Source organism: Kogia breviceps, chromosome 4 (genome assembly GCF_026419965.1).
Source record: "Kogia breviceps isolate mKogBre1 chromosome 4, mKogBre1 haplotype 1, whole genome shotgun sequence".
Classification (NCBI taxonomy): domain Eukaryota; kingdom Metazoa; phylum Chordata; class Mammalia; order Artiodactyla; family Physeteridae; genus Kogia; species Kogia breviceps.
Window position 1 is genome coordinate 164,773,925 of NC_081313.1, and position 26,614 is coordinate 164,800,538.

The following is a 26,614-nucleotide window of genomic DNA, read 5'->3' on the forward strand; positions in this document are numbered from 1 at the left end:
TCTCGGAGCCATTTGTTATGCCTAATGTTCATAACTACCCAAAAGTATTTTTAACTTTTCCAGAGCTTTAAAAGTCAATTTCAATCTCAATGCATCTTTGTCACTGCCAGAAAAACTTAGTAGGAGAGGAGTAACTGAAATAGGCCGTTGTTTCTTCTCTTTAGGGGAGAGTTCAGACAGGAGAGATCTCGGAGGATTTGAACAATGGCCATAAAACTAGACGCCGGCTGAAATGGGTCTTGGGAGAGCTGAGGTCACCTGGCGTCTCCCCTGCTCCTGCCCCCTTAGCCCTCCTCCCCCTTGGTGGGCAGCTCAGAACGACGACACTTGGGACGTGAGCACAGAGAAACTTCAATAGACCAGGGGAGTGGAAATCCACAGCAATGCGGTTTTATTATGAAACCCTGCCCTGCCGCCACTTCCCAGGAGAGGAGGTATGTAACGTTTGGATGGTCACGGGGTTGGGGCAGGTGGGGAGCCAAAGCTCCCATCCTTTGGATGGACTTGGCTGCAGAGGCCAGCGCTGGGCCCAGGATGGCTGCTGTCACTAGCAGTCTGCATTTTGCATCATCCTCTGGGCAACCAGTTTGTTTAATGGAAGTCACAGATGCACGGTTATCAGAGCACCAAGGACCTGCCAACGCACGTGTCCAGAGTTCTCCTCTTCTACCTCCAATCCCCCTAAGGTGGGTGGGATGAAAGGAGGAGGAAAGGAGCAGAAAGAGGAACTGGGGGGAGTAGGAGGCCTGCCGGGGCTCTTCAGCTTGAAAGGACAAGCAAAGGTTATAGGTCATGAATGGAATCAAGAGAACATTGCTAGGTACACAGTTATCCACTCGTCGGCAAAGGCCAGGGGACCAGACGCCAGTTGGCTGGCAAATACCAACTGTTTACCAGGAGTTTGGAGATTGGTTGGGCAGACAGCTGTCCTAGTAAGTTCTCCCTGTCAAAGAGTCTAACGTGAATGCAGCTATCTGCCTGGAAGCAGAGGGAAATGGCCATGGCCTGCAGCTGGTCACTGCCTGGTCACAGCCAGCTGCTGGAGGACCAGGGAGGCACCTGTGCAAGGGCATCCTGTGGACCCACTCCCGAAGGCCCGGCCCTGGCATGGTGGCGGCAGTGCCGAGGAACTCAGAACACCCTCTCTGTTCAGAGGGAAAGGAAATTTCTCCAGGCCCGAGGACTTGTTCTGTACCAAATGGGTCTTGGTATATTCATGCTGGAGAGGAGGAGCCATGTAAACAGGGATGCTTGCTCTCTTTCTTGCTCAAGTCATTTTCTATTAACAGAAGGAAGTTTGAAAGGGAGTGTCATTTTTTTAAACTCCCTATCAGGTCAAGTCAAGGCCTTTTTGATTTTATAACTCAAGGCCATGGGCCTGCCCACAGCTGGGAAAGCTGAGGATTACAGTTGTAAAGAGCAGCCATGCTGGAGTCCAATGACCCTGGGCAAGTTAGTTGGCCTCTCTGAGCCTCAATGTTCTCATCTGCAAAATGGGACTTTTAGGGTTGTTGTGAAAATTAAACAAGGTAATGATGTAAAATAGTTCAGCAGCCGGTCTAGAGTAAGCACATGAGAAAAGAATTCAGAGAGGTAAATAGGACTCTCCATTCCTCAGCAATGGCTGGGGCCCTGGCTCTGAGGGGTAACCTGAGAGAGAGGAGACAGTGAGAGTCACACATCGCCATGGAAGCCCAGAGCCCAGCTCCTGGCTCAAGCCAGGGCCCTCTCTCCCATGGGACAGGACACACACTCCACGGAATGAACCAGCAACACAATCTTCCGGTTATGCTGGGTCTAGGATTTATCAAGAAATAAGCAGCACGGGAGGTGCCAAGATGCCCCTCTCTTTATTATCAGAGGCAGTAGGCTTCCGCACAGACCCCACATGGCACTGAACTAGCAGCAGTGAGGAGCCCAGAACTTTCGCCTCATGTTAACTGTGCCTGGAAGGTCAAGGAAACAGCTTGGACTTTAGGCTGCATGGGGACCAAAGTACTCGTGAGGAGAGGGGGTCAGTTCCAGAAGGAGCCTCAGGTTACATCCAGTGTCTCAGACTCATGGCAGTTTCATCATTCTCATGCTCACGTTAAGTCCTAATGCTTCCAATAAAGACGGTAGGTGGAGGGTGGGTACCAGCAGTATGAGCTTTGCGTTAACTGCCCCGTGGGAAAATGACCTTGGGCTGGGACTCTTCCAGGAAACAAAGGGTGTACGCCTTGGGTATACGTGTTCTCTTCGAGAAGAAAAACAGTGGTGTCTGAGCTCAGACCTAGCTACTTTACCACTTGGCTGGCATCCAGACTAGATTTGGGGGATGGCGACTCCATTTGGGATAGAGATGTGGATGCAGATCTCAGCTCGTCCCCCGTATGCTTCCCCATCCCTATTTCAGCCCAGATCTGCTACCTGGAGGTGGAGGTGCTCTGTGAATCCTTCGAGACTCCCACCCCGCCCCCACCCTTCGTGAGGCTGGACCGAGAGAGGCGGGTCTGGCGGGTGGTGGGCTGCGGTGCTCCAGAGCAGAGAAGAGGTGTCCAGCGGTGGCGGGCCATGCTGCAGGAGAGCGCGGTGCTTTCCGCGGTGCTTGACAGAACCATGTTCCGTTTCCATCGTTCCACCACATGGTTAGATCAAGCACAAAGGAAAGCCCCGCGGCGACTGGTCAGAGTCAAGGTCAGGAAGCAGCGTCAGAGAGAGGACAGGAGCGCTCAGAGGAAGCAGCGTGGAGAAGCGGAAGCCGGAGCAGGCCCCCACTGAGCGTGATTAGTACCGAGAGCGGGGTTCCACAGGAACACGTCCGGAGACAGGAGCCCTACCGCCCTTCACAACCCGCCCCCGGGGGAGACACAGGAGGAAGGGAGAAGAACGGGTGGGAGGCCACTGGACATCCCTACTCAGGAGTATCAGGGCAGAACAGATCCTTCCCAAGGGGAATTGTGACCACAAATGTGTGGGATCGTTTCGCAGGCCTGAACTGAGCCTCTGAACCCCACTCGATCACACCGTTAGATGTGCCAAGACGTCGAACTTAGCAGAAGCCATCTTCTGCATTCTCTGCTGCCTAGGGCCCATCCCATAGCAGAGTGGTTCCATGACAGGCTGTTCCCCCGGCACCTTCAGTCAAGAGACAGGTCACGGTTCCTAGGGGTCTAGCAAAGCTGCAATGCTCTTCTTTAGAAAAAGTCCCTCTGATGTCTCCTCAGTATCCTTCAAGGCCCCCAGAAACCCCTGGATGATAGATGTTCATCACAGATCAATCAAGGTATAGTAGAGAAGGGGTGTGACATTGAGAGAAAATACATGTTCCTAGCAGGGAGAAAGTCGGGGAAGCCCCGGGGCCCTGGGTTTGGGACTGAGAAATCCAGAGTCACAATGATCATGACAAGGATCCTCTTTCAAACTACGAAAAAGAAAGAAAGTGGAGGATACCAGATTCTAGGGTGCTTCCTGACTTCCGCCATGACTGTAAATCATGGAGTGGGCTGGGGAGACCAACAACCAGTTGTTCTTGATGCCATGGACCCAGGGAGGGTGCCCAGCCCTTACACCCTTATCTGCAAAAGATCAGCGGCCTTTTTTATGAATTTCCACCCAAGCCGTGAAGAGGAGATGTGTGCATCTTGAAGAGACCAGAGTCAGGGCATCTTGAAGAGACCAGACTGGGAGCCTCACGGCCCTGCCCTCTGACAGGACCGATGGGGTCACCGTTCCTGCACAGTGTGTTTTTAGGACAAGATGGCGGCAGCATGTTGACGTGTATAGGTTATCTCTGTGATGAATGTCTGGTTAGTCCAAGTCACTCCACAGCTCCGGATCTGGCTCCACCTCTGGCTAAGCCCTCCCATCCCATCGACTAGAGCTGGCCACTGTAATTTAGACTCAACTCTGCTTTGAGCCCCTCCAGACAGGCAGGGCTCTGCAAACACTCTGGTTTGGGGATTTCGTATTCAAGTTTGATCAGGTCCTCAGCACCAGAGCAGGGAAAATGCATCCCTTTCATGCCCCTGTCCCCAAGCTTTAAAATTCCCCTCCTTCTCTTTGGTTTCCTTCAACAGAAAGAAATGGAGGGGCCCAGGAGAAAGTTATCAAGAGTCTTCTCAGTATATCAGAAGTCCTGGGTTACAAATCTTGTCCTGAAAATACCACTCTATAATCTTAGATAAGACTTGCTGCTGTGTGAGCCTCATCTTCTTCCTCTCTAGCATGGACTGGGTAATCTCTGGGGACTCTAAAGTTTTGTGATTCCCTGAGAGGTGTCTTGCTCTTTGCCATCTTTGTACGGATGAGGACAGGGAGTACACCACTCTGTACTTTTCACCACCAGTTTCCTCCTGCCAACTGGATCTCCACAGACAAAGTGGGGGAAGCATGACGGAAGGCAGACAGCATTTTCCAACCATCAAGTGCTCCCCCGAGGATGGGCTTGGGGTCTCAGGCAGCCAGATGGTGCCTTTTGAGGAGGCCTTAATCTGATGGTCAGATTACCCCAGCCGGCAGCATTCACCTCTAACCCGATCTTGCTGCCCAGGGCAGCGGATACAGCTGATAGAGGCAGACACAGTGCAGCTGGGAAGCCAGCTGCCCAGCCTAAGGAGGGGCTTTATGCGTTGCAAGAGCAGCCCTCAAATTGGCTCCTAATTACATCAGCTGTCTTTGCAATGGGAGTGCTTTTAGGGGAAAGTAAAACGCAGACTTCTTATCTGTCAAATCCAGTACGTGTCACCTGCCCCTCCTTCTTTCTTCTTGAGCTTCCTGGAAACACAGAGCTTTAGACCTATGGCTTCTGCATCCCCCAATGCTAAGCAGGTCTGGGCCTCAGTGCCTCTCAAAGACAAGGTCTTTGGAGTGCACCAGTAGCTAGCTCTCTTGACCTCTCTTGTCCGTAGCTACATAAAATAAGAGCATATAGAATATTACATGTTAGAATCATCACAGCTCTTTCCCTACCTTTATAGGAATAATCTTTCTGGTTAGTATTGATGTATAAAGAATTTTTTAGACAGGGTCAATCCAAAAACCCTGTCTCTTTTCCCTATGTGTGTCTTTTTAAAATTTCCAATCATTCCTACCCCACATAGGAAAAGAAGCCAGGGTTCCTCCAATGCAAACATAGGTAGGTAGTGGCAGATCTAGAGCTAGAACTAAGCTCTACTGTTTCTAGGTCTACTGACTGTTTTCCTCTCTCTCCTACTTAGTTCTGTCTGCACCCCATCCCCAAACCCAGCCTACAATCATTCCGAGGCACTGGCTGATTCCATCCCCGCCCTATGCCCCAGGGTCTTGGCATCAATCAGGATCTCCAGATCATGATGGGACCACCCACCCCCCCGCCTCTAGACTGAGGGATCAGGGTTGGCAGATGGCACCCTGCCCTCCTCGGCCTCCTATCACCCCTCTTCTTGGGCACGACTGCTGTTAGAGGTAATTAACTCAGCCCCAGCCAGACATGGGTAGGAAGAGAGGGGGCAGAGAGAACCAGAGGTGTAAGTCATGAGGAAAGGGCCCGGGGACAAGTCGGTTGCGCCTCAGGGCACAGCTCTGGGCTGGGAGAGCATTTTTCCTCCCTGAGATGCTGCGGCCCCAAGAAGGAACTTAAGGAAAGAGTTCAGGGCCTGAGGTTGGGGGCGGGGCCATGAGGCTGGGGAAGGAAGTCATCCCAGCAGCCGGGCCTCCTTCCCAAATGGCCCTTCTCTCCTACATGCTGCGTGGTGTTGAGGAGTGAGCCAGACCTTGGCGGGGGGGAGGGGGGGGTCTGAGCCTGCCTTTACCGTTTGCTTGCTGTGACCACGGGGTGCCCCCTCACCTCGGAGCCCTCAGCTTCCTCTGAGGCAGCAAGGGGACCTCTCCTGCTGATCTCACAGGACTACTGGAAAGCCCGGGTCAAACTAGAAGCCCTGAGCACAGTGCTCCTCAGCGGGAAGGAACTGCTCTTGTAAGTGACATCGTTATTCTGGGGAAGGCAAATTGAGATCAATGTGTCAGACTGCCGCAAAGTCCCTGGGGTCCCTCCAAGCCCTCTCAAGGTATTTGCTTCTGTTGAAAAAAATAAAACAGCTCAGGCTGATCATTCTGGAGGCATGGACTGAAGAACAACGTGGAAGAAGTGGAGGTCTGCCTGCTGGTCTTCTCCCGGCGACTAGGGCCGACACTAGCCTTCTCCCCAGGAAAACCCACCCTACACAAGATGCTCCCGGCAGGGAGAGAAGAACAGTTCCTGCTGACACACAGATGGTGGGGGTTGGCTTCACCCCATCTCACCACATCATACTATCAACGTCTCACCACTGGGAGCACAAAGCGGCTTGGTGATTTTTTTTTCCAGTAGCAGACAACACAAATGACAGTCATTTGTAACTGCCTGTTCCTCCAGCTCTTGGGTCAAGGAGAGCAACTTCTCCTTCCAAGATGAGCTGAGAATTCCCCTGCCGTTCACCACCAGCCCCTCCCCGTTTCATTTCTGGGTGCGATAGGGAGGAAGGTTTCTGGAGAGAGCCTGGGAACTAGAGAGCAAGGCTTTGCTTTCTTTCTGAGCAACACTCTTTGCCGTTCCCTCCATGATCAGAAAGCACCCATCTGGGGTGGAGGAGAGAGCAAAAACATCTGTGAAACCTAGAATACACTGTGGTCCGAGGGCTGTACCGAAGGTGGCCATAAAAGGGGAGAGGAGGCCCCCAAGTCTCCATGCTTCCTGCAGCCTGGCCTGGGGTATATTTATTTCTCTATCTGCCACTTGGGGAGTGTGATTTGGAAACTAACACAATACAAAATAAATAAATCATGGCCTCTAAAGATCGCATGTGTACAGGCTGCCTCATCCCCTCGTTTCCCCCTAGGTCGGGAGATGTGCTGCTGCCTGGGTTCTGTCTCTCCCCAAATCATCACCCCCCCCTTCCTCCCCACAGTGCTTTTATTGTGTGTGTGTGTGTGTGTGTGTGTGTGTGTGTTTTATTTTAAATCCATAAGCTAATTGGTTTTCTGCAGGGCTAACTGAATTTTCCCAATTTAATTTGCAAAGATGGTCCCCAGGAGCCATTACAGCGCGCGCTGTCCTCCAGATTGGATTACTGGCCTCTCCGGGGCTGCTGTACTCTGAGTCGGAAGGTGGGGCCCTGCCCCATAACCTGATTACCTGAACAGCGGAACTTCTTGCTCTTGATCTGGCTGAAGCGCTTGTTGGCCAGCCGGCGCGGGCTGCTGCAGCGGGCCCCGCTGGTCTCGATGGGGTTGTCCTGGAGGTAGTCGGCCAGCCACTTCAAGTGGCAGTCGCACACAAACGGGTTTTGGGCTAAGTGGCTGCGAGAGGGACGGGAGTTAATCAGATGGGACCCCTGGTGCCGCGTTCCGCCACCACCCTGCCTGGTGCCAGGCTCTGGTGCCAGGCTCCCTCCCTCATCGCCCCAGGAGGCCTCGGGGGAGGTGGGAGCTGCTCTCAGTTAAGACCCGGAGAGGGGGCCTGAGGTCTGCTGTCTGCAAAAGACAGTCCCGGGCGCAGCCGGCATCCTGCCTGGGGAATCAGCCTTCCTCTCTCTCCCCACCTGGGTCAGGACCCACCCCCTGATCGTCTCCAATCTCACCCACGCCAGTTCTGAAGGGCAATGAAAGTTGCAGGCTTAGTTAGGGTTTATGCCGAGAGCAGACTGAATTTTATTTCTCCAAGCTCGGGAACACCCGGTACATAAAGCAGCTGGCATGGTGTCGGGCACAGGGTGGGTGTTCCATTTATAGTAGCGGGTTTTGTTCTTACCATCCTCAGCATCACAAGGGCAACAGCGCCATGGGCCTGGCTTCCCCTGGCTCAGTGAGAAAACTATCCAAAGCACCACACTCGGTGCTCAGCACGTGGTCGGGGTTCAATGTGTAGCAGCTGCTCTTACCCTTTATTGGCTCCCGTCTCTGGCTACAGGGGCAGTAAGTGCCAGATGACTCAGAAGGGCTCCAGAAGCCCCCAGGTTCATGGTCAGGCCTGGAGCTGGAGCTAGGGTCTCAGCTTAGGGGTGGGCCATCAAAAACACGGGCTGAGATCTGTACTCAGGTGTCACCTATGTAATGGAACTATTTATGAACGTCTGCAGCGCTTGGGAGGGAGGAACTGCTCCCTAACGAGGGTGGTGAAATACTCCCGTATTCTGGTACAGTGTGCCTGTACCAGAGGCTTGGTTTTGCGGGTGTTGGTGGGCAGGAATGGGTTATCAGCAGAGATGGAGCCTGCTCAGAATACAGTGGCCACGGTGGTTAAAAGAGCAGGTGAGCAGCCACTCGGCCTGGTTTCAAATCCTGCTTCTTACTAGTTGTGCAACCTTGAATAAGTTACTTAACTTCTCTGGGCCTCTGGTTTCCTCACATAGAAATGGGGGATCACAAAAGCACCTACCTCCTACGGTTGTTGTGAGGCTTAACTGTTTGGATACCGGGAAATCACCCCGTGGGGTGCCGAGCACGGTGTTGAGTGCTTAGTACAGGCGAGCTAGCGCTATTATGATTTTTTTAAAAAATGTTTTTTCTTGGGCAAGCCATGCAGCATGTGGAAATGGTAGTTCCCTGACCAGGGATCAACCCCACGCCCCCTGCATTGAAAGCACACATTCTTAACCACTGGACTGCCAGGGAAGTCCCAGGCTAGTGCTATTATTAATATTCCGTTCTCGCTGCAGGCTCCAGGACTCCTCCTGGACGTGCTCCCTTCGCCTTCATTTTGAATGTTCTCTGCGACTACGTGTTTGGGGTTGCTGGCTGCCTGGGCATGCGCTGGCACTCGAGGTGGCATACTCACAGCGTCTGGATGGCCTGCAGAGGGGCAAAGAGCCCCTTGCTGATGGTCTGAAGCTTGTTGTCGTATAGGGAGAGCAGGTTGAGGTTCTGCAGGTCCTGAAACGTGTTCACCCGCAGGCAGTTGATTTTGTTGGCATTGAGGAGCCTGCAGGCAGGAGAGAGGCTGGTGACTCACTAATCCTTGTGATGACCTGCGGAGCAAGGGCCGCGCCTGCGGGCTTCCCAGTGCTCTCCTTACGGCAGGGGGTCCCGCCCTCAGCAGAGAAAGAGAGGCACTTGCATGCCTGCGGCCACCGAACACGTCCGGGCACTCATGCACCCGGAAACCACGGACGCTGTGTGGCGCACCGATCACTTGGAGACTTCCCCTGCACCCATGCTCTTGGAGGGAGACCCGAAATGGCACCCCGTGTGCTCCACTTTCTGCTTTAGCATGCAGAGCTTCCAGGACACAAACACACACACACACACACACACACACACACACACACACAAATCATTTGGCACAATTATTTTGAGGCTTTAGCTGATTGACTAAAGGTAGTTTTGATTCAGAAAATTCCTTAGAGTTCTTTTGGATCACTGATCCCATTGGAAATCTGATGAAAGTTATAGGTCATTGTCCCAGAAAAAATACAGCCGTGGGTAGGCATGTGTGCATACACACACACATCCTTTCTCTCTCACACACACACAGAAACACACACACACACACGGATGGAGTCCTGTGTGATTCCGCAAATACACCTCGCATGTTCTGAACACGCTCTTTACCCCTTTCATAAGGTGATTCCTTCTCCTCCTCTGTACCTGAGTCCAAATGTCAGCTCCTCAGAGAGGCCTGCCCTGACCCCCTCATCTCCAGTACAACCCCTACCATTGTCTCTCATAGCCCCCTATTTATTTCCTTCGTAGCACTTCTCTCAATTTGTGGTTAGAGGATATTTGTTTGTTTTCTTGTTTATCATTTGCCTCCCACCCAAGACGGTAAGTTCTATGATGGCACAAATGACATTATTTTATTCCTCCCTTTAATCCCAGTGCTTAGCACAAGCATTTATTAAGAAATACACTCGGGCTTCCCTGGTGGCGCAGTGGTTGAGAGTCCGCCTGCCGATGCAGGGGATACGGGTTCGTGCCCCGGTCCGGGAGGATCCCACATGCCGCTCCCCCCCGTGAGCCATGGCCGCTGGGCCTGCGCGTCCGGAGCCTGTGCTCCGCAATGGGAGAGGCCACAGCAGTGAGAGGCCCGCATACCGCAAAAAAAAAAAAAAGAAATACACTCAACTCCATATGCAAATCCAGGGGGTCACGCTCCTCTAAGGTGACACCGATCCCCCAGGGTCAGCCTTCCTATCCATGAGGGACCCCGTTCTGCCATGGTTTTAGTTCTTCAGACCTGCCCCGGCCAACCAAAACCAACCCCCCCCCCCAAAAAAAAAAATAACAAGCATAAAAGGAAGCTGCCTTTCTGGTGAAATGCTGGTCCATCCTAGGTGATGCCATTAGGGTTGTAGAAGTGTTTTCCAGAATGGGGCTGGCAAGGCAAGCACTTTGGGTCCTACGAATGTCCTTTATGATCCTAGACTGACTAGCTGTGCCCTTGAACCTCATGTAAAATCATTGCTCACCCACTCTTGAATGAAAGTGAGGGGGTTACTAAACAAACCAGCAAAAAGCTGGAATTTAAAAATTTTCTCTTTTCAATGCTGGCTCAGAGCTTCCCTCATGGGGAGGGACCCATGGGATGCATCATGGCTGGCTTGCCTCTGGAGGCTCTTGATGCCAGGGTCCAGGGGCTGCCGTGGGAGCTCTGTCATCCCTGCCCCCACTCCCTTGCTGCAGGCCCATCCTGTGAGGCAGGCAGCTGTGGCAGTGACAAGAGGAAGAAGAACTGACGTTTAATCTGGCTAATAACCGTCAGGGTCCCAAGGGTTCACACAGATGTCCTCCTGCCTCCCAGTGGCAACAAAAGCTCACATTGCTAGAATACTTTTCATGTTTTCCAGCGTGCTTTCCTGACATCCTTTTGTTCTCACAGTAACCTGGGCAGATGGGCAGAGCCAGCCTTGCACGTTACAGTTGAGGAAACTGAGGCTGAGAGTTTGGTGGGCTTGTTCAAGGTCACACGTTTCCAAGGAGCATGCTGGATGCAGTTATGGTACTCTAGGTCTCTGGAGGGTTTAGTTTCTTCTTTATGAATGCCTTATCTACCCCACTCATCTGTCTATCCCCTTTGCAGCAATTTCCCCCAAGAATTTACTGTGCTTTGTATATTAAATTTTAGTCAAAATCACTCTATTTGGGGGGTATTCCAAGGAGGATGCTATGGAGCAGAGAAATAGGGAGAAGAGCAAGAGGATCCAACAGGGCTAAGTCCCCACGGGTCAGGAATGAACCCTTCACACACACACATTTTTTGGTTCTCTTGTTTAAAAAGAAAAATAAAGTATGCGGTAGATGATTTGTTCCAAAGCTTGATGTTCAGGGCCTTTTGAGGGCATCATCTTGCTAGGAAATATAGAATTATCAGTAAAGAGACCAGGTCAGAAATGCCAATCTCATGACCTGAGGATAGAATCTTCCCTGCAGCATACTGCAACATCCCACATGCAACTCTGTTCATTCAGCCCTCCCAGTGTATTAAAAACCAGGAAAAAACTATAATGAGGTATCACCTCACATCAGTCAGAATGGCCATCATTAAAAAGTCTACAAATAACAAATGCTGGAGAGGGTGCAGAGAAAAGGGAGCCCTCCTACACTGTTGGTGGGAATGTAAATTGGTGTAGCCACTATGGAGAACAGTATGGAGGGTTCCTTAAAAAAACTAAAAAAAGAGTCACCATATGATCCACTCCTGGGCATATATCTGGAGAAAACGCTAATCCGTAAAGATACATGCACCCCAATATTCATAGCAGCACTATTTACAACAGCTAAGACATGGAAACAACCTAAGTATCCATCAACAGATGGATGGATAAAGAAGATGTGGTATGTTTTTATACATACATATATACATACACACATACATATATACACACATATATATAAAATGTAATATTACTTAGCTATAAAAAGCTGAGTAATATATATGTAAAATGTATATATATAGTGTAATATATATAAAGTATATATTATATAAAAATATATATAATGTATATGTGTATAAAATGTAATATTACTCAGCTATAAATATATATATAATATATATAAAATGTAATATTACTCAGCTATAAAAAGAATGAAATAATGCCATTTGCAGCAATATGGATGCACCTAGAGATTATCATACCAAGTGAAGTAAGTCAGACAGACAAAGATAAAGATATGGTATCACTTACATGTGGAGTCTAAAATATGATACAAATGAACTTATTTACGAGACAGAAACACACTCACAGACATAGAAAACAAACTATGGTTACCAAAGGGGAAAGGGGGGTGGGGAGAGATAAATTAGGAGTTTGGGATTAGCAGATACAAACTACTATATATAATGGAAAAGAATTGAAAAAGAATATACATACATATATATGTATAACTGAATCAGTTTGCTGTACATCAGAAGCTAACACAACACTGTAAATCAACTATACTTCAATAAAAAAATTGGGACATTTCTCTCTCTCACTCACATCCTATTTCTATTTTTCTCTTGAAAAAAATCAGAAGCTCTAGTAACACTGGGCCCACTGGAGGCAGCCATGGGGTGGCTGCCCCCTTTAGATAAGACATATGCTCTGTTTGCCACAGTACTCACTATTCCCTATTGTGTGCCCTTCACAAGCTTATTCTACTGACCTTGCCTGAGGAGGCATTTAGATTTGAGACTCTAGTGTAGATTCATGAGCCCAATTGCTGTACCTGGTTCTGGGGAATGCCAGACACTGGATAAGGTGGATGGCTATGGGGAGAGAGGAGTGCAACTCCGATCTGCCTTGAAAGGGCATCTAAACTGCAGGCCACTCTGGCAACCCTCCTCACCCATCAGAACTATCGAGGCTTCTTTTTCTGTCCACTTTCTTGTTCCCTATTGCTCCTAGATCTCTCAGCATGAGATGTTATCGCAAAGATGTAAGGCATCAAAACAACCCAGGCTGGCACAATTTTGAGGCAAAGATAGTGCATAAGCAGGAGCAAAAGGAAACACAAAAGGGCAGAGTCTCCCCATCACTTATTCTCTCCCAGGATGCCTGGCTCCCTAAGGCAAGATGCATCGGTGCAGGGGGAGATAAAATTAAGCTGCTTATCCAGATTTAGATGCCGAGGACAGCCTCACTGATCTCCAGCACAGGCAACATCTAACAGCCTGTCGTTCTGTCCTCTATCCTTTGGGAGAAAGGTTGGCAGCTACTCAACTGGGTCTGGCTTCCATGAAAGGATCTCTGAGCTCTCTGGTACATGGACAAGAGTTGCAGGGGAATTAAACAAACAAACAAACAACATCCTAATCATTTGTAGAGAAGTGGATGGACCTAGAGAGTGTTATACAGAGTGAAGTAAGTCAGAAAGAGAAAAGCAAATATTGTATAATAACGCATATATGTGGAATCTAGAAAAATGGTATAGATGATCTTGTTTGCAAAGCAGAAATAGAGACACAGAGGTAGAGAACAAATGTATGGATACCAAGGGGGAAAGGGGTGGGGTGGGAGGAATTGGGAGACTGGAACTGACACATATACATTATTGTTACCATGTATAAAATAGACAACTGATGGGAAGATACTGTATAGCACAGGGAACTCTACCTAATGCACTATAGTAACCTCAAGGGGAGGGAAGTCCAAAAGGGAGGGGATATCTGTATGCGTATGGCTGATTTATTTTGTTGTGCAGCAGAGGCTAACACAACATTGTAAAGCAACCATAGTCCAATAAAAATTAATTTAAAAAACACCCTAAAAAATAAAAATAAAGAAAAACCACCCTATGATGGAGCAAACAAAGTGTAAACAACTATTTGAAATGGGGTTCAGCCATTCTGTAAGAAGTTCTGAACATAGGCCTTCTCCCTCTTTCACTGGAGGGATTGATTCTGCCTCTTTCTCCATCAAGGCTGCTTGATCTGTCCCAGTTCATTCCCCTTTGAGGAGCTGTGGTGTAACTGCTGGGTGAATTAATAATAATGCAGCATCCTCTCCAGAGGCCCCAGCTCTGTGTGCAGCCCTGCGCCAAAGGTTTTCCAAAGCACTTTCCACGCAGTATTTTCTTTCACCCTCACAGCAGCACTATGATTGTCCTCACTTTGCTGATGAGGAAACTGAGGGTCAGAGTGGTGATGGATTTACCCAAGGCTGCCCCGTGAACTTCCAGCCTGTCTGACTCCAAAGTTCCTCTCTCATCCACCATGTAAAATTCATCTTCTCCTTCCTGTGCCTGGTGGAGGGTGTTGCCTGTTTCTGGGCGGGTGGCTGTTTTTGCTAGCTTCGGAATGCACCTGGGCACACTTCAGGTGGACGTCTGGTTGGGTCCGGAAGACTGCTTGCCTCTTGGCTGTGTACAGGCATCAGGAGTCCTGCTGACTCTTAGGGAGAAGCCGGCACCAAGCTGCTGCGACTGGATTGCTCTTTGAAACGCTCACTAAACTGCCACTGGCACAATGGCAGGCTCTTCGCTGAGAGGCCTGCACCTGTGCAAAGCAGGATGTCAACCTTCACGCATCATTGACTAAATGCTGATTTAGGAGCTGGTATGATTGGCTCTGTATTCCCCTCACTCTGAATTCTCACTCAAGGCAGACCAGGGGACAGCGATGAAGCAGAGACAACAGTATCCCTTATGCAAGATGGGACGCTCCAGCTCGCCTCATTCAAGAGGCTGCCTGCTACTCAAACTCCAAACTTTGATGCCCCCAACTAGATCTCAGCTTGATCTGTTATTGGATCCAGCGAGGGGGGAGGGGTTGGAGATGTACTGTGTTCATCAATATTTCCCCAGAAGCAGATCCAACCATCTTGCGGGGCCACCCGCTCCCAGACCCACCTCCCAAAGGAAACGTGGAGGTCATATAAACAAAAAAGAGATGGTAGTGGGGCGGGGGTGGGGCTGAGATGGTCAGGCCAGGTTGAACAGCTGGGACCACATGACCTAACGGGTAATAAGCACTATGTGTGGCCAGGCACTCGCGCAGCTCCTTACAAATATTAACTTATGGAATCTCCATCTGACAGACGATGAGACCCCCGGGACTCAAAAAGCTCGAGTACTTCTGACCAAAGTTGCACAACTAGTAAGTGGTAGGTTGAGATTTGGATCCATGCTAACTTACTTCAAAAGACTTTGCTCCGGGCTTCCCTGGTGGCGCAGTGGTTGAGAGTCTGCCTGCGGATGCAGGGGACACGGGTTCGTGCCCCGGTCCGGGGTCCGGGAAGATCCCACATGCCGTGGAGCAGCTGGGCCCGTGAGCCATGGCCGCTGAGCCTGCGCGTCCGGAGCCTGTGCTCCGCAACGGGAGAGGCCACAACGGTGAGAGGCCCGCGTACCGCAAAAAATAAAAGCCTTTGCTCCCACGCCTATGCCTGTGAAGGGACGTGGGAAGCGCCGGAAGCTTGTGGAAGGAGGTAGAAGTAGGTTTTTGTAGCCACTCCCATTAACTTAGTGATGATTCTACAATAAGACGAAAGCAAAGAGCCACGCTCCCACCAGCGGAAATTACGGAGAGTACGAGTACACATATATCACCTTCTAAACTTATGTCTAAGTGTTAGCTCTACGAGGCACTCTTCCCGCCCTCCCCTTCACGAGCCCTTTCAGCTTCCACATATGTTCCATGTCAAGAGGTATTAGCGCGCTCAGCCCATTGACTAACCAACCTAACGATGCAGCGGAGAGATAATCCTTTCCAGGAGCTGTTGCCTTCAGAAAGAGCAAGGCAGGAAACAGAAGCCATTGGGAGCCTCAGAGCTGGAGCTTGGGGCGAGGGGAGGGGGAACGAACAGCACGAGTCCTCAGTCTGGGCTAAGGAGGGCTCTTCTGCTTCCAGTTCTGCTGGGGGACCGGGCCCGGCCCGGCCAGAAAAGTCCCAGGTGCTCTCGTCGCCCGTAGCAGCTTGCAGCCTCATTCACTCAGGGTCCAGGTAATAAGGGGAGATGGGCCACAGGAGGGAAGTGAGGTCCACCCTGACCTGTGAAAAGGACCCCCGCACCCAGTCTCCCTATAGAGGCCACATGGTTGGGGTTCACTTTGTAGCAGCTGTTCTTACTCTTTACTGGCTCCCGTCTTGGCTACAGGGGCAGAGGATCACTGAGGCCCCATTTTTAGCTACTGCCCTTGCCCACATCTCCTCCTCCAAGAAGATTCCCCTGAGCTCACAGCCTTTGCCACAGTTTGGAAAACACAAACATCTGGAATCAGGCTTAATGATAAATTGCATCAAAATCACCTAGGTAACACCAGTGGTTCACATATTGATTCAGTGGCCCCGAGCTCTCATTTGGGTGATATTTATACTCTCCACACCTGCCCACGTGTCTGCGGAAGACAGCGGTTTAAGGCTACTCCTCCTACTTATACCGTGTTTGTCTGCAAACACCAAAAGCATATTCCAAACCTGGAGTACAAGGTCTTCTCAGAAAATGTGTCAAGAAAGAGTGCAGCAGCCCCCTCCTGGAGAATAAGTGAAGCCCTTCCGGGAAAGACCGCGGGATAGGAAGATGGGCCCAGGCTCCCGCCAGGCGCCAAGCGGGGACTTCATGGAGCCTCCTTTTCTTAAAGTGACACTGGTGGGAGGGGAGGGGGGGTCAGTTTCTGTTTCGTAAACGCTCAGATGCATCCATAGGAGGGGAAGGATGTACCAACAACCCCATGGCATAACCCTTTCTCTGGCTCCTCCTGTAGGGGAATCATTTTTCAAGAATGGGTTACAAAGGCTCTCTGTTATCAAAAAAAGTTCTCTGTGTATCCCTGCAAGTATTTCCCACTATTAAGCACTGGCATTAATTATTAGTGAGGATGCCAATTAGGGGAGCCATTCTGGACCCCTGATTAAGCTGCAGGATTTAGAGTTAACCCCTCTCATTATTGTGTCTTTCTCTTTTAAAAAAATTTCTTTAGAATTAACCCTCTGCCACCCTGAAATTCTTTATCTACTAACTGTAATAAGGACCACACTCTTGCCTTAGGACAAACATGCTATTATCTTTCCCATATGAAATATGGGGGATTTATTTTGACCTTTGGGCAACCTCCTGAGGCTGGACATGGGGAAGAACCTGGTGACATCTGGTGCCACGAGGTCAAGGACTTCTGACCCTGCCCAGAATCTTCTCTAAGCCTGTGAATGGGTGCTCTGGGCCACACCATGCTAAACACTCACACAAAGAAACAAGAGGAGCCCTCCAAGTCCCTGGGGGCAATGATGACGCTTTGTTCTCTCCTGATAATGACTGCACTGCTGGTCACGGGCTGTGGGTTGTCATGGTGACTCAAACTGAAGTGCAGCAACACTGAAAAATAGGACCTCCTTTGAATCCACAGATATAGGAGGGCACGAGGAAGAGGGTGCAAGCAACGGGGACCTCCTAAGGTAATCAGAGGGAAGCAGAGCTTCTGAGAGACCGGATGAAGAAGCCATCACCTGCTCTCAGGAGATCAAGGGCCTCGCCTAGTGTGACCTGGCTTGCCCCTTCCCTCCCCAACAGCTACTAGGGTAGAACTTGCCTATCTGACTGCTACCTGGTTACTAATCAGTCCTTTAAGAGGGAGAAACCATTCACTCAATGACCAAAGCATGGAATGCTTCCAGAATTTAAGTCCCCTCAAGAGCTTTCCTTAGGAAGCTCCAGGTACACAAGAAAGGGAAGAATTCCTCCCTCAAAAATGCATCACAAAGGAAGTCTGCTTCTTCTGCTGGGGAGAATTCTCATCATCTCATCTCAACCCAGTCTTTAAGAACAAGCAGCTTCTTGATTGCCCTCTTACAGGGCTCAGCTCGAACTTTAGTGGGCTGAGGACAGTCAAACAGAGGAAGTTCCATGGGAGACAGGGGTCTGTGATTTAGACTGAGGCTTAACAAGAGGAGCTGATAAAGCATCAGTTCCATAGTCCTCCCTCCTTGGCTTGAGCCAGTGAGGAATTCTTGTTTCGTGTATCACAAAACTAGCTCTGCAGATTGGCCCATGACTGGGTCAGAAGCAGATATCTCTGGTGTGGACTCCAGATTCAGACTGCTTGGGTTCCAACGCTCCATCACTTACATGCTGAGAGACAATGGCCAAGTTACTTAACCTGTCAGTTGCTCAGTTTCTACATCTATAAAATGGGCCTCTGAACAATACCTTTCTCTTAGCATGGGTGTAAAGGTTAGATGAGATGATGTATATGAAATTGCTTAGCACAGGTTCCGGGACATATTAAGTATTCAATAAATGGTAGCTGTTACCATCAGCAGCAGTAGTTGTACTTGCAAAACAGCTGGTGAGGGAAAGTGAGCTATAGGGAGTGGAGTTTTGCTCACTGCCCTGTAACTGGCACGTTGCTTGGAAAACTCCAAGATGCTCCGGTGGTCTTGTCTGCCTTCCAAGAAAATCAAACAACAGGTGCCGGGCTGTCTTTAACTTATTCCAGCCCTAAGACAGTCTGGTTTGGTTAAGACCTCCTGGAGCAGGTTTAACATCGACCGGAGCCAGCATTTACACGAAAGCGTCCACCTCAAATGACTGCCTGCCCCACTTGAACCCTCTTCTGTGCATGCCGTGCAATCAATGAGCACTAACTGCGTGTGCTGACCCCCCCGGGGGGGCTGTAACGGCGCCGCTTACTGCTGCCCGTCAGAGGGGAAAGTGATGGCTCCGGAGACACGCTCACTGCTTGCTTTCCTTGCCTTGGGGAGGGCTAACCCCTGAGCTGCAAAGTGACATATCTGGGGGCACTCTGGCTGGCTGCACACTCAGGATCATCATCTCCACTCACATCCTAGAAACCCAGGAGCCAGGGTGGGCAGGGGAACGGCGAATAGCTAAGCTTTCACCCTGTTTCTGGTGAGGAAGGGCATGGATGGAGCCCGGGAGAAGAGGACAGGTCACTTCTCGGGTGATCAGAGCTGGGCGCGCATGCCCAGTGGCATGTCTGGTCCTAACCTCGGATTCTGAGATGTCTCTACGTGGGAAATTTCAGTTCTCTGCAGTTTAGAAGGGAGTCTCTAAACACACTTCTTGCCCTACTGGGCACCTGACTTGTGTCCCAGTAGCCCGTTTTAAGGAAGGAAACTGACAGACTCCCTTGCATGCCCCAAAGATCATAAGGGTTGTTACTAATAACAAATGTGTGTTTATACAATGAAAGTCTGCAGGAACTGAACCTGTTTAGGATTAATTACAGGGAGACATACTGGCTATTTTCAAACACTTGAAGAATATGAGAATAGCCTTTACTGAGTTTCCCAGAAGCCGTTACTGAGGTTTAGTATAAGAAAGAGCTTCCTAACCTTCTAACTACACTGAGACAACTTATCACAGAAACGTATCAGCAAAAGAGCAGTAGTATTTGTCCCGGGGTACGTGGGACAGGTTTCCATACCAGCTGGTGAGAGGCTGTCCTGGAAGCCCTGAAGATTTTGGAAGTCCAACTAAAGGAGGTGACTCTTGTGAGGCTGGCACCAAGAGGATAGGGGTTTGGGGGTCCTTCCCAGGACTGCTGAAGCTTGTCCATGGAGACCCATTTGCAGCAGCCTCTGAGAAACTCTGAAGACCGAGACATTCTCCTATCAGCATTGGCCATCTGCCCGAATAAAGAGGGCAAGAGAATGACCCAGGAGGGCTGCGTACAGACAGGCTGGGCAAGTGTGGCGGAATAGCTGAAAAGTTTAGAGAAACAGGGAAAGGGGAGATGGGCGGGCAGGACAACCAACTACAATGCACCTGCTTTACTCCTGGTAGCATCATGACAAGCGCCAGAAAGGAAACATCCAAGATCATTTTGGGTGGCAGAGACAGCTTGACTTTGTGATGCACCCATAACGTGGGAGACGGAGAGAGAACAAAACACAAACCTCTTGCAAAAAGTCTTCGAGTCAAAGGACAGGAAATTTCCCAGACTAGCAGGGTATTCTAATCAGAGCCTTCTTATCGGAGTGTCTCCAGTCTAACAAGGAGAAATCCAATCTACCGCGGGCTGAACGCTAAATTAGATCTAATCAGGACCTGCTTTCCAACTGCTCAACAGCAGGTCAAAGCCCAATGACGGCTACAGTTGCTGGTTCTTTCTGGAAAGTGAGGTGGCCTGAGTTGTGTCAACTCTCGGTCTCGAGAGAAGGTGGGGGGACGCTCTGTCGTTACTCCCAGCTACTCAACTTCCTCTGCTCAAAATGGTGATACTCAACCAGAGCTGCCTTCCTGGTCCATGCAAAGTCCCGTTAGCTCCAGTCATCTCACGAGTGCTGTCAGCTTGGAGTTGGGATACATTTCCTTTTTTAAAAAACATGCATTTATGGAATCTCTGCTACATGCCCTGCACTGTGCTAGGCACTTTGATGCATGCTACGTTTCTCCTTTATGCATGCAAGGGCACAGAGCTTTCTGTGGTCAAAACGCAGACTGTAAAAGAATATTCACCCCAGCCCAGTGAAACACACCACCTCCAAATCTAACTCTAGGCCATGCTATTGTTACTCTTCTTGGAAGGGATTAATAGCTACAGTTAACTGGCCTTATAGTGGCAGTTATAACTTACAGTTTCTTTGCTACAAGCAAAGAATACCATCTGTGAACCACCCCCCAGCTCCCTGCAGAGCCCTGGCACGTCATTCTAACAAAGAGCCACAAAGGCCCACCAAGGGCTGCAACCTTTGAACACTAGTAGGTAGGTACACAGAGACACGGAGAGTGAGATAGACACGGAGACAGAGGTGTGAAGGGCTGCATGGGTGGGATGCAGAGAAAAAGAACAGAATTTTCTTTCTCTTGCTTTCGGCTTCATTGAAACAAACTTGACTATTGCTGTGATGGATGTGCTGCCTGGAAGCTAGCTGGGCTTCTCATCCGGACATGATTCACATTCTTATATTGTCTTAGGAGACTCTGTCCAGGGCTGAGTCTTACAGGACATGGGAAGAGGAGGGAGTAAAGATGTGAGAAGAAAAGCCTAAAGGAAAAGTCTCACTTCCTTTTTCTTTGGATGTCACTGTGTAAGATGAGTTGCCAACCTTCTTCTATTCACCATTGCTCCTGGCCACCCACCCATCCGGAGCCATAACTTCGCTACCTTGTATGCAAGCTCATAATGGAGCTTCACTTAACTGCCCATGGGAGCAGGGAGGCCCCAGGCCCCTTCCTTCCTGCCTGTAACTTGGAGGTGATTTTACAATGAATGGCACACATATAAATGTGCATGCACACACACATACACACACACACACACATGCACACACATTCATCTGTACTCAGATGCACGCCTCTGGGAACATACATCTTGTGCTATTCAGAGGTCTGGGAGGCTTCTGAGCCACAGGACCACATAAGCTCTACTCTGGCTTCCACACCTATTTTGCTGTGTGACTGAGGGCAAGTCATTTACCTCTCTGAAATTTGGTATCTTCCATTGCTCACAGGATACTCAAGATCAATTCCTAATACCAATAGGAATCGTGACGGTCCCTGAGCAGACATGGACATGTATGTGCACACACGCAAGCACACACACACACACAACCCCCACACCCATAGTACATGCGTGTAGATACTATGGCTACCTGATCACAAACCAGAGATAATTCTCCCCCAATCATAAAATCTTAAAATACAGGATGAGCTGAATTCCTTTCCTGGCCTCTCCACATCAGAGTTCATTTATCTTCTTCAAACATTTAAGCTCAAATGACCACAGTGAAATAAATGCAAATAAATAATCCCAGAGCCTAAAATTTGAGGCAACAAATCTTCCTTTAAATTAAATAAACGCTTCCCATCTCAGCCATATCTTACCCAGATAGAGTCACACCGGTGACTGATCATGCTCTTCTCTAATTATTTCACTGCCCCACCCCTACCCTTCTTCAAGGTCTCATGTCTCCCGCAGCTCTGTTTCAGCTTTCGTATTGGAATACGGTGTATGACTATTTTAGTTCCCTAAGTTCTGAGCACACCCCTGCCCCATGTTTCCCTTTGTAGGATTCACCTCTGGCTTAATTTCTAGCCCCCCAAGCCTGAGGTTAGTGGGCCAGGCTCCCGAGCTGTATCATCTAGCTCGTTTACATTGACCTTAGCCTTCCTCTGCCAACTCCCTGGCTCTCCTTCCACGGAGAAGAGGTGATGGAGGTACGGGGTGGACAGCTCAAAAAAAAAATTTTTTTCTTCCTTTTAATGGGCTTAAAGTCAAAAGAAGAACTCTACACAGCATGGCTCAAAGTTTGCAGGAAAGAGCCTGCAAATAGTTCCAGAGACACACGATTAGTGACAACGTTCCTACTCACAGCAGCTGTAGGGACACCAGCCCGTCAAACAATCCCTTGGCAATCTCGGTGATCTTGTTCCCATAAAGCACCCTGGAAAAGAGCAGAGAGGACAGTGGTCACTGTGGATGAGAGGCCACTGGAACTCCTTCAAGTAGGAGGTCACCAGCGTGGCCCACTCTGGGGGGCATCTCAGAGCACTGGCTTCCCCAGCCTGCCTCACTTCTCCTCACCAGTGAGACAGTGGGCTAGTGCCACTGGGGGCTGGAGGGGCAGGCTGTCCGGGAGGCGAGGAGAAATGGGCTCCATCCTGTTCTACTCCTGGGCAGCCCAGCTCAATAAATCATCCACAATAGGAAGACGCATCCCTTTGTGGTGTCTCCCAGAGCTGCAAGTATGACTCACACCCCAGCAATAAATAAGATGTGTGGGAAGCTGGCCGGCCCTGTGTTTTCTTGTCTTCAATGGGTATCGATCAGGCAGAGCCCAGCCTATAGAACGTTTCCTTTTAATATCCTGTTGCATCCTAGGAATTCCTGAGCTGAGTCCGTTAATCATCCATCTAGACAGGGCTTTGGGTATCTGGGGTCCTATCCAGATGGCTCAGGAACTGCTGAGTCAAGAACTGGCTCTTAGGAAAAACTAGGGAGTAAGGAATTGTTACCGTGGTACCAGCAGCTTCTACATTACAGCCTTTTTTCCTATCCTCTGAGCTCCAGGAGCCAAGGAACTCAGAATTCTTTTACCCTTCTCCCTTCCAGCCTACAGAGTCCCTCACACTGGGTGTCCTATTCAAGGGCTGGTCTCTGGTGACCTGTGAGGCTTGGGGAAGAAGTGTACTGGGTCTGCCTCCCCCGAGGACACTGCTGGCCTCTCTCTGCTCTCATCCATGGCACAGACTTTGCTGTCTCTTGGGTCCAGCCTCCTCCGAGATGGAGGGAACTTAGCTAAGAAGAATTAAAAAAAAAAAAATTCCTCGAGCCCTGGAGTGCCTGGAATGAACGCAGGATTCGATACCCACTCAGATTGCAAATCCAGGCTGTGATGTGTCATTGAGGAGGCCAAATATTAGGATGAGGAAACAGTCAATGGGAGGGATAAACCCAACTCCCCATTTTCCAGACACCACCAGGAGTGAAGAGTGAGCTCTCGCTCAGCCTGCGGGTGTTTCATGAATGTTTCAACACACTAATGGCTAAATAAAAGTCAGCACGATGGCTCAGGCTTGCATTTGTAATTCATATTATTAATGTCTCACTGTTCACTGTGCCAAATGCAGTCGTGTCACTGTCTGTTCGCGGATGTTATAACCTCCCGCGTAGCAGAAGCCGGAGGGACAACGGGGCTGGTGGGGGGGAAGGGTTCCTCAAATCATGTGTCCGTATGGGGTGTCTCTAAGCCTCAGTGGGTCAAAACCACTCTCAGGCAGGCTGATGTGGGCTGTGGGTCCACCTCTGGGAACCTGGGTGTAGACCCGTCTGGCTTTATGCCCAGATCTTTCCTTGACTTTCCTTCCCACCTTTTAGATCTGGGCTCAAACACCTCGTCCTTGGGAAGCTTCTCTTGAATATCTTAGTCAACATTTTCTACCACCTGTCACTCTATTTTTATTTCTTCATCCCTTTTCATTATGTCATGTTATATTACTTATACATTTATTTATTTAAAACATTTTCTGTGCCTCCCGCACCGGCCCCCTTGAATATAGGTTCTGTGTGTGGTGACATCATGTGGCTTGTTCATGGCTGGGTCCCTAGAGTTGAAGAAATCTGAATAGGATCTAACACAATAAATATCTGTTGAAAGAATGAACAGCTCTGGGCTTTCCTGGTGGCACAATGGTTAAGTATCCGCCTGCCAATGCAGGGGACATGGGTTCCAGCCCTGGTCCGGGAAGATCCCACATGCCGCGGAGCAACTAAGCCCGTGCACCACAACTACTGAGCCTGCACTCTAGAGCCTGCGAGCCACAACTACTGAGCCCACGTGACACAACTACTGAAGCCCGTGCGCCTAGAGCCTGTGCTCCACAACAAGGGAGGCCACCGCAATGAGAAGCCCACGCACCACAACTAGAGAAAGCCCGCGTGCAGCAACGAAGATGCAGCGCAGCTAAAAATAAATAAATTTAAAAAAAAAAAAAAAAGAAAAGAATGAACAGGTCTGGGGTAAAGACTTTCCTGCCCTTTATGTTGGCCATTCCTGACTTTGGATTGGGTGTGTTGGTATTCAAAGCTCCATGAGGCCAAGGGTCTTGTCTGTCCAGTTCACTGCCACATTCTCAGTGCCTATAAGGCTACTCAGTACACAGTAGGCATCTACTGAATGGCTAAATGCATGCATTGGGGGTGAGAGGCACTTCACTTAAACAATGCCCTGATATATTTCAGAATTGGCCAGTGGCATGCCAATTTCCTGTTTGGCAACCAGATTTTGAATTTCTTTTCCTGCAAGACAGGAAGCGTCTCACTGTCCTCAGACTGTTCCCAGATCCCAGCAGGGGGACAGCAGACAAGGGGGAACAGGAGGATGGGGACAGGGATAGGATCGCGGTGGCAGATGGCCACTCTCCCTTCTCCTCTGTGATCTTCAGCACAATAAGCAGACACTAATCTCACACACAATCCTGTCTTTGATATCCCAGCCAGATGTTCTACCCCGTAAATGAAACTACTTTACTCCACCAGCAGCAGGCAACAACTGAATCAAGAGACTTCCCTGTCTTCAGCCCCTTCCCAGTGGGATAAGGCCAGTTGGGGGAAGAATGTGTGTCTTATTACCTGCCCACTCATCCATTAAACAAACTGGTTGCACAGAGAGACAAAGCATGGACAGCTTGCCTCTTGCCCGGGTGGGCAGGTCACCAAATAATACAAAAAATATAAACTGATGATACCTTTGCTGTATCTTATACTTTTTATGTTATCTCAGGAGGGCAACATAACATGGGTCTAAATCCTGACTCTCTCGCTTGTTACTGTGGACTTTGGATAAGTTACATTTATTTATTCAACACATTTTTTTTTTTTTTTTGGCACGAAAACTACATGCCAGGTACTGTTTGAGGTGCCAGAGATTCAGCCAGGATCAAAAGAAATAAAAACCTCTGTCTGTGTGGAGCTTAGATCACCCAATTTCTCCAACCATTAAAGACAGAAGAGGATAGATCCTATATTTCAGGTCATGGTGAGGATGAAACTTGCCAGTCTCCTAGAATAGTACCAGGTACACAGTAGGTGCTCAGTAAGTACCGCCAAGTATGGTTGTGACTGTAATCATGCATGTGTGTCAGGCAGGAAAGGTGTCATCGTCCCCATTTTGCCTGTGAGGGAACGCGCACAGAAGACTCACGTGACGGTCCCTGTGCCACAGGGCGAGTCACTGGCAGAACAGCTCTGTACTTCCCTCTGCCCCTGAGGGCTGCCTCTGAGCCCCTGGTGGGCAGAGCTTTGCTTCCATCCACTAGGCTGCTTTCGGGTTTAAAAATCCAAGAAAAGAAAGGCTTATAGGATGGGGTTGATGCTTTCTCAGGACAATAGCCATGACGTTGGTCTGGAGAAAAAGGCTTCAAATCAGAGGAAGAAAATGAGCTCCTTCCTTGACAAGGTCACATGCACGGGTAAAACGGGCACATGGTAATAATCATACATTACGACTCTCTCCCTCCACCTCCCCGGCCAGCACTGCCTAGGCATGTGGGATGGGAGTGCGGTTAGAGGAGAAGATGCATTTGAACTGGAAGCCAATAACCAGGAAGGCTGCGGGGCACTTAATCAATAAAAAGAATGCATGTGGGGTTGTAGAAATATTCCCCCAGATCAATTTCCCCTGAAGAAATATTTATTTCTTTTACTAGGTTGCCACAAGTGTGTAAGGGAACATAAAACCTTGATAAACACCCCCTGAAGAATATGGAGCCCCCCCCCTCACCCATGCTTCCACCCACACCCTACGCGCTTTGTTCCCCACTTACAGCGATGTGAGCGATTTCAGACCCTGGAAGGCATCTGGAGCGATGTCCGAGATCTGATTCTTGCTGATGTCTCTGAAAAATTAACCAGAGACCCTGAGAACATAGCTCAAAGGTGTGCCATGGCCATTTCCTAAAGTGTGGACCGAGCATTTCAGGTATGCAGAACGGTGAGGATGAATTCATCACTTAATCAATTTATTTATTCATAGTGTGCGAGCAGGGGCTTAAGGATCACTCAGTTCAACTGCCGCAGGATAAAATGCACTATATTAGTACCACTCTTCTTGGCTTTCAAAGAATGCTCACTCATGGCACCTTGACCTTGACATGGGGCTATGCACGCGTGAGCCTTCACTATGCAGGTGGGAAATGGAAGACAGTTAGATTAGGGCCTCACCGTAGGTCTCATAACCAAGCAATTATAGCATAAACAGAGCAGAAGCTCGCCTTGCCCAAACACAGCCCAAGGTTCCTGT

General features: G+C 49.5%; 1 protein-coding gene across 1 annotated transcript in view; it reads right to left on the minus strand.

The window, feature by feature from the left end:
• Nucleotides 1–26,614, minus strand: part of SLIT3 (slit guidance ligand 3) — a 631,375-nt gene that overhangs the window by 94,320 nt on the left and 510,441 nt on the right. The window contains exons 11-14 of the mRNA XM_059063071.2: nucleotides 26,139–26,210; nucleotides 22,187–22,258; nucleotides 8,774–8,917; nucleotides 7,133–7,296 (exon numbers count right to left, since the gene is read on the minus strand). Coding sequence (XP_058919054.1) covers nucleotides 7,133–7,296; nucleotides 8,774–8,917; nucleotides 22,187–22,258; nucleotides 26,139–26,210 — 452 coding nt within the window. The remainder of the gene's footprint in view (nucleotides 1–7,132; nucleotides 7,297–8,773; nucleotides 8,918–22,186; nucleotides 22,259–26,138; nucleotides 26,211–26,614) is intronic.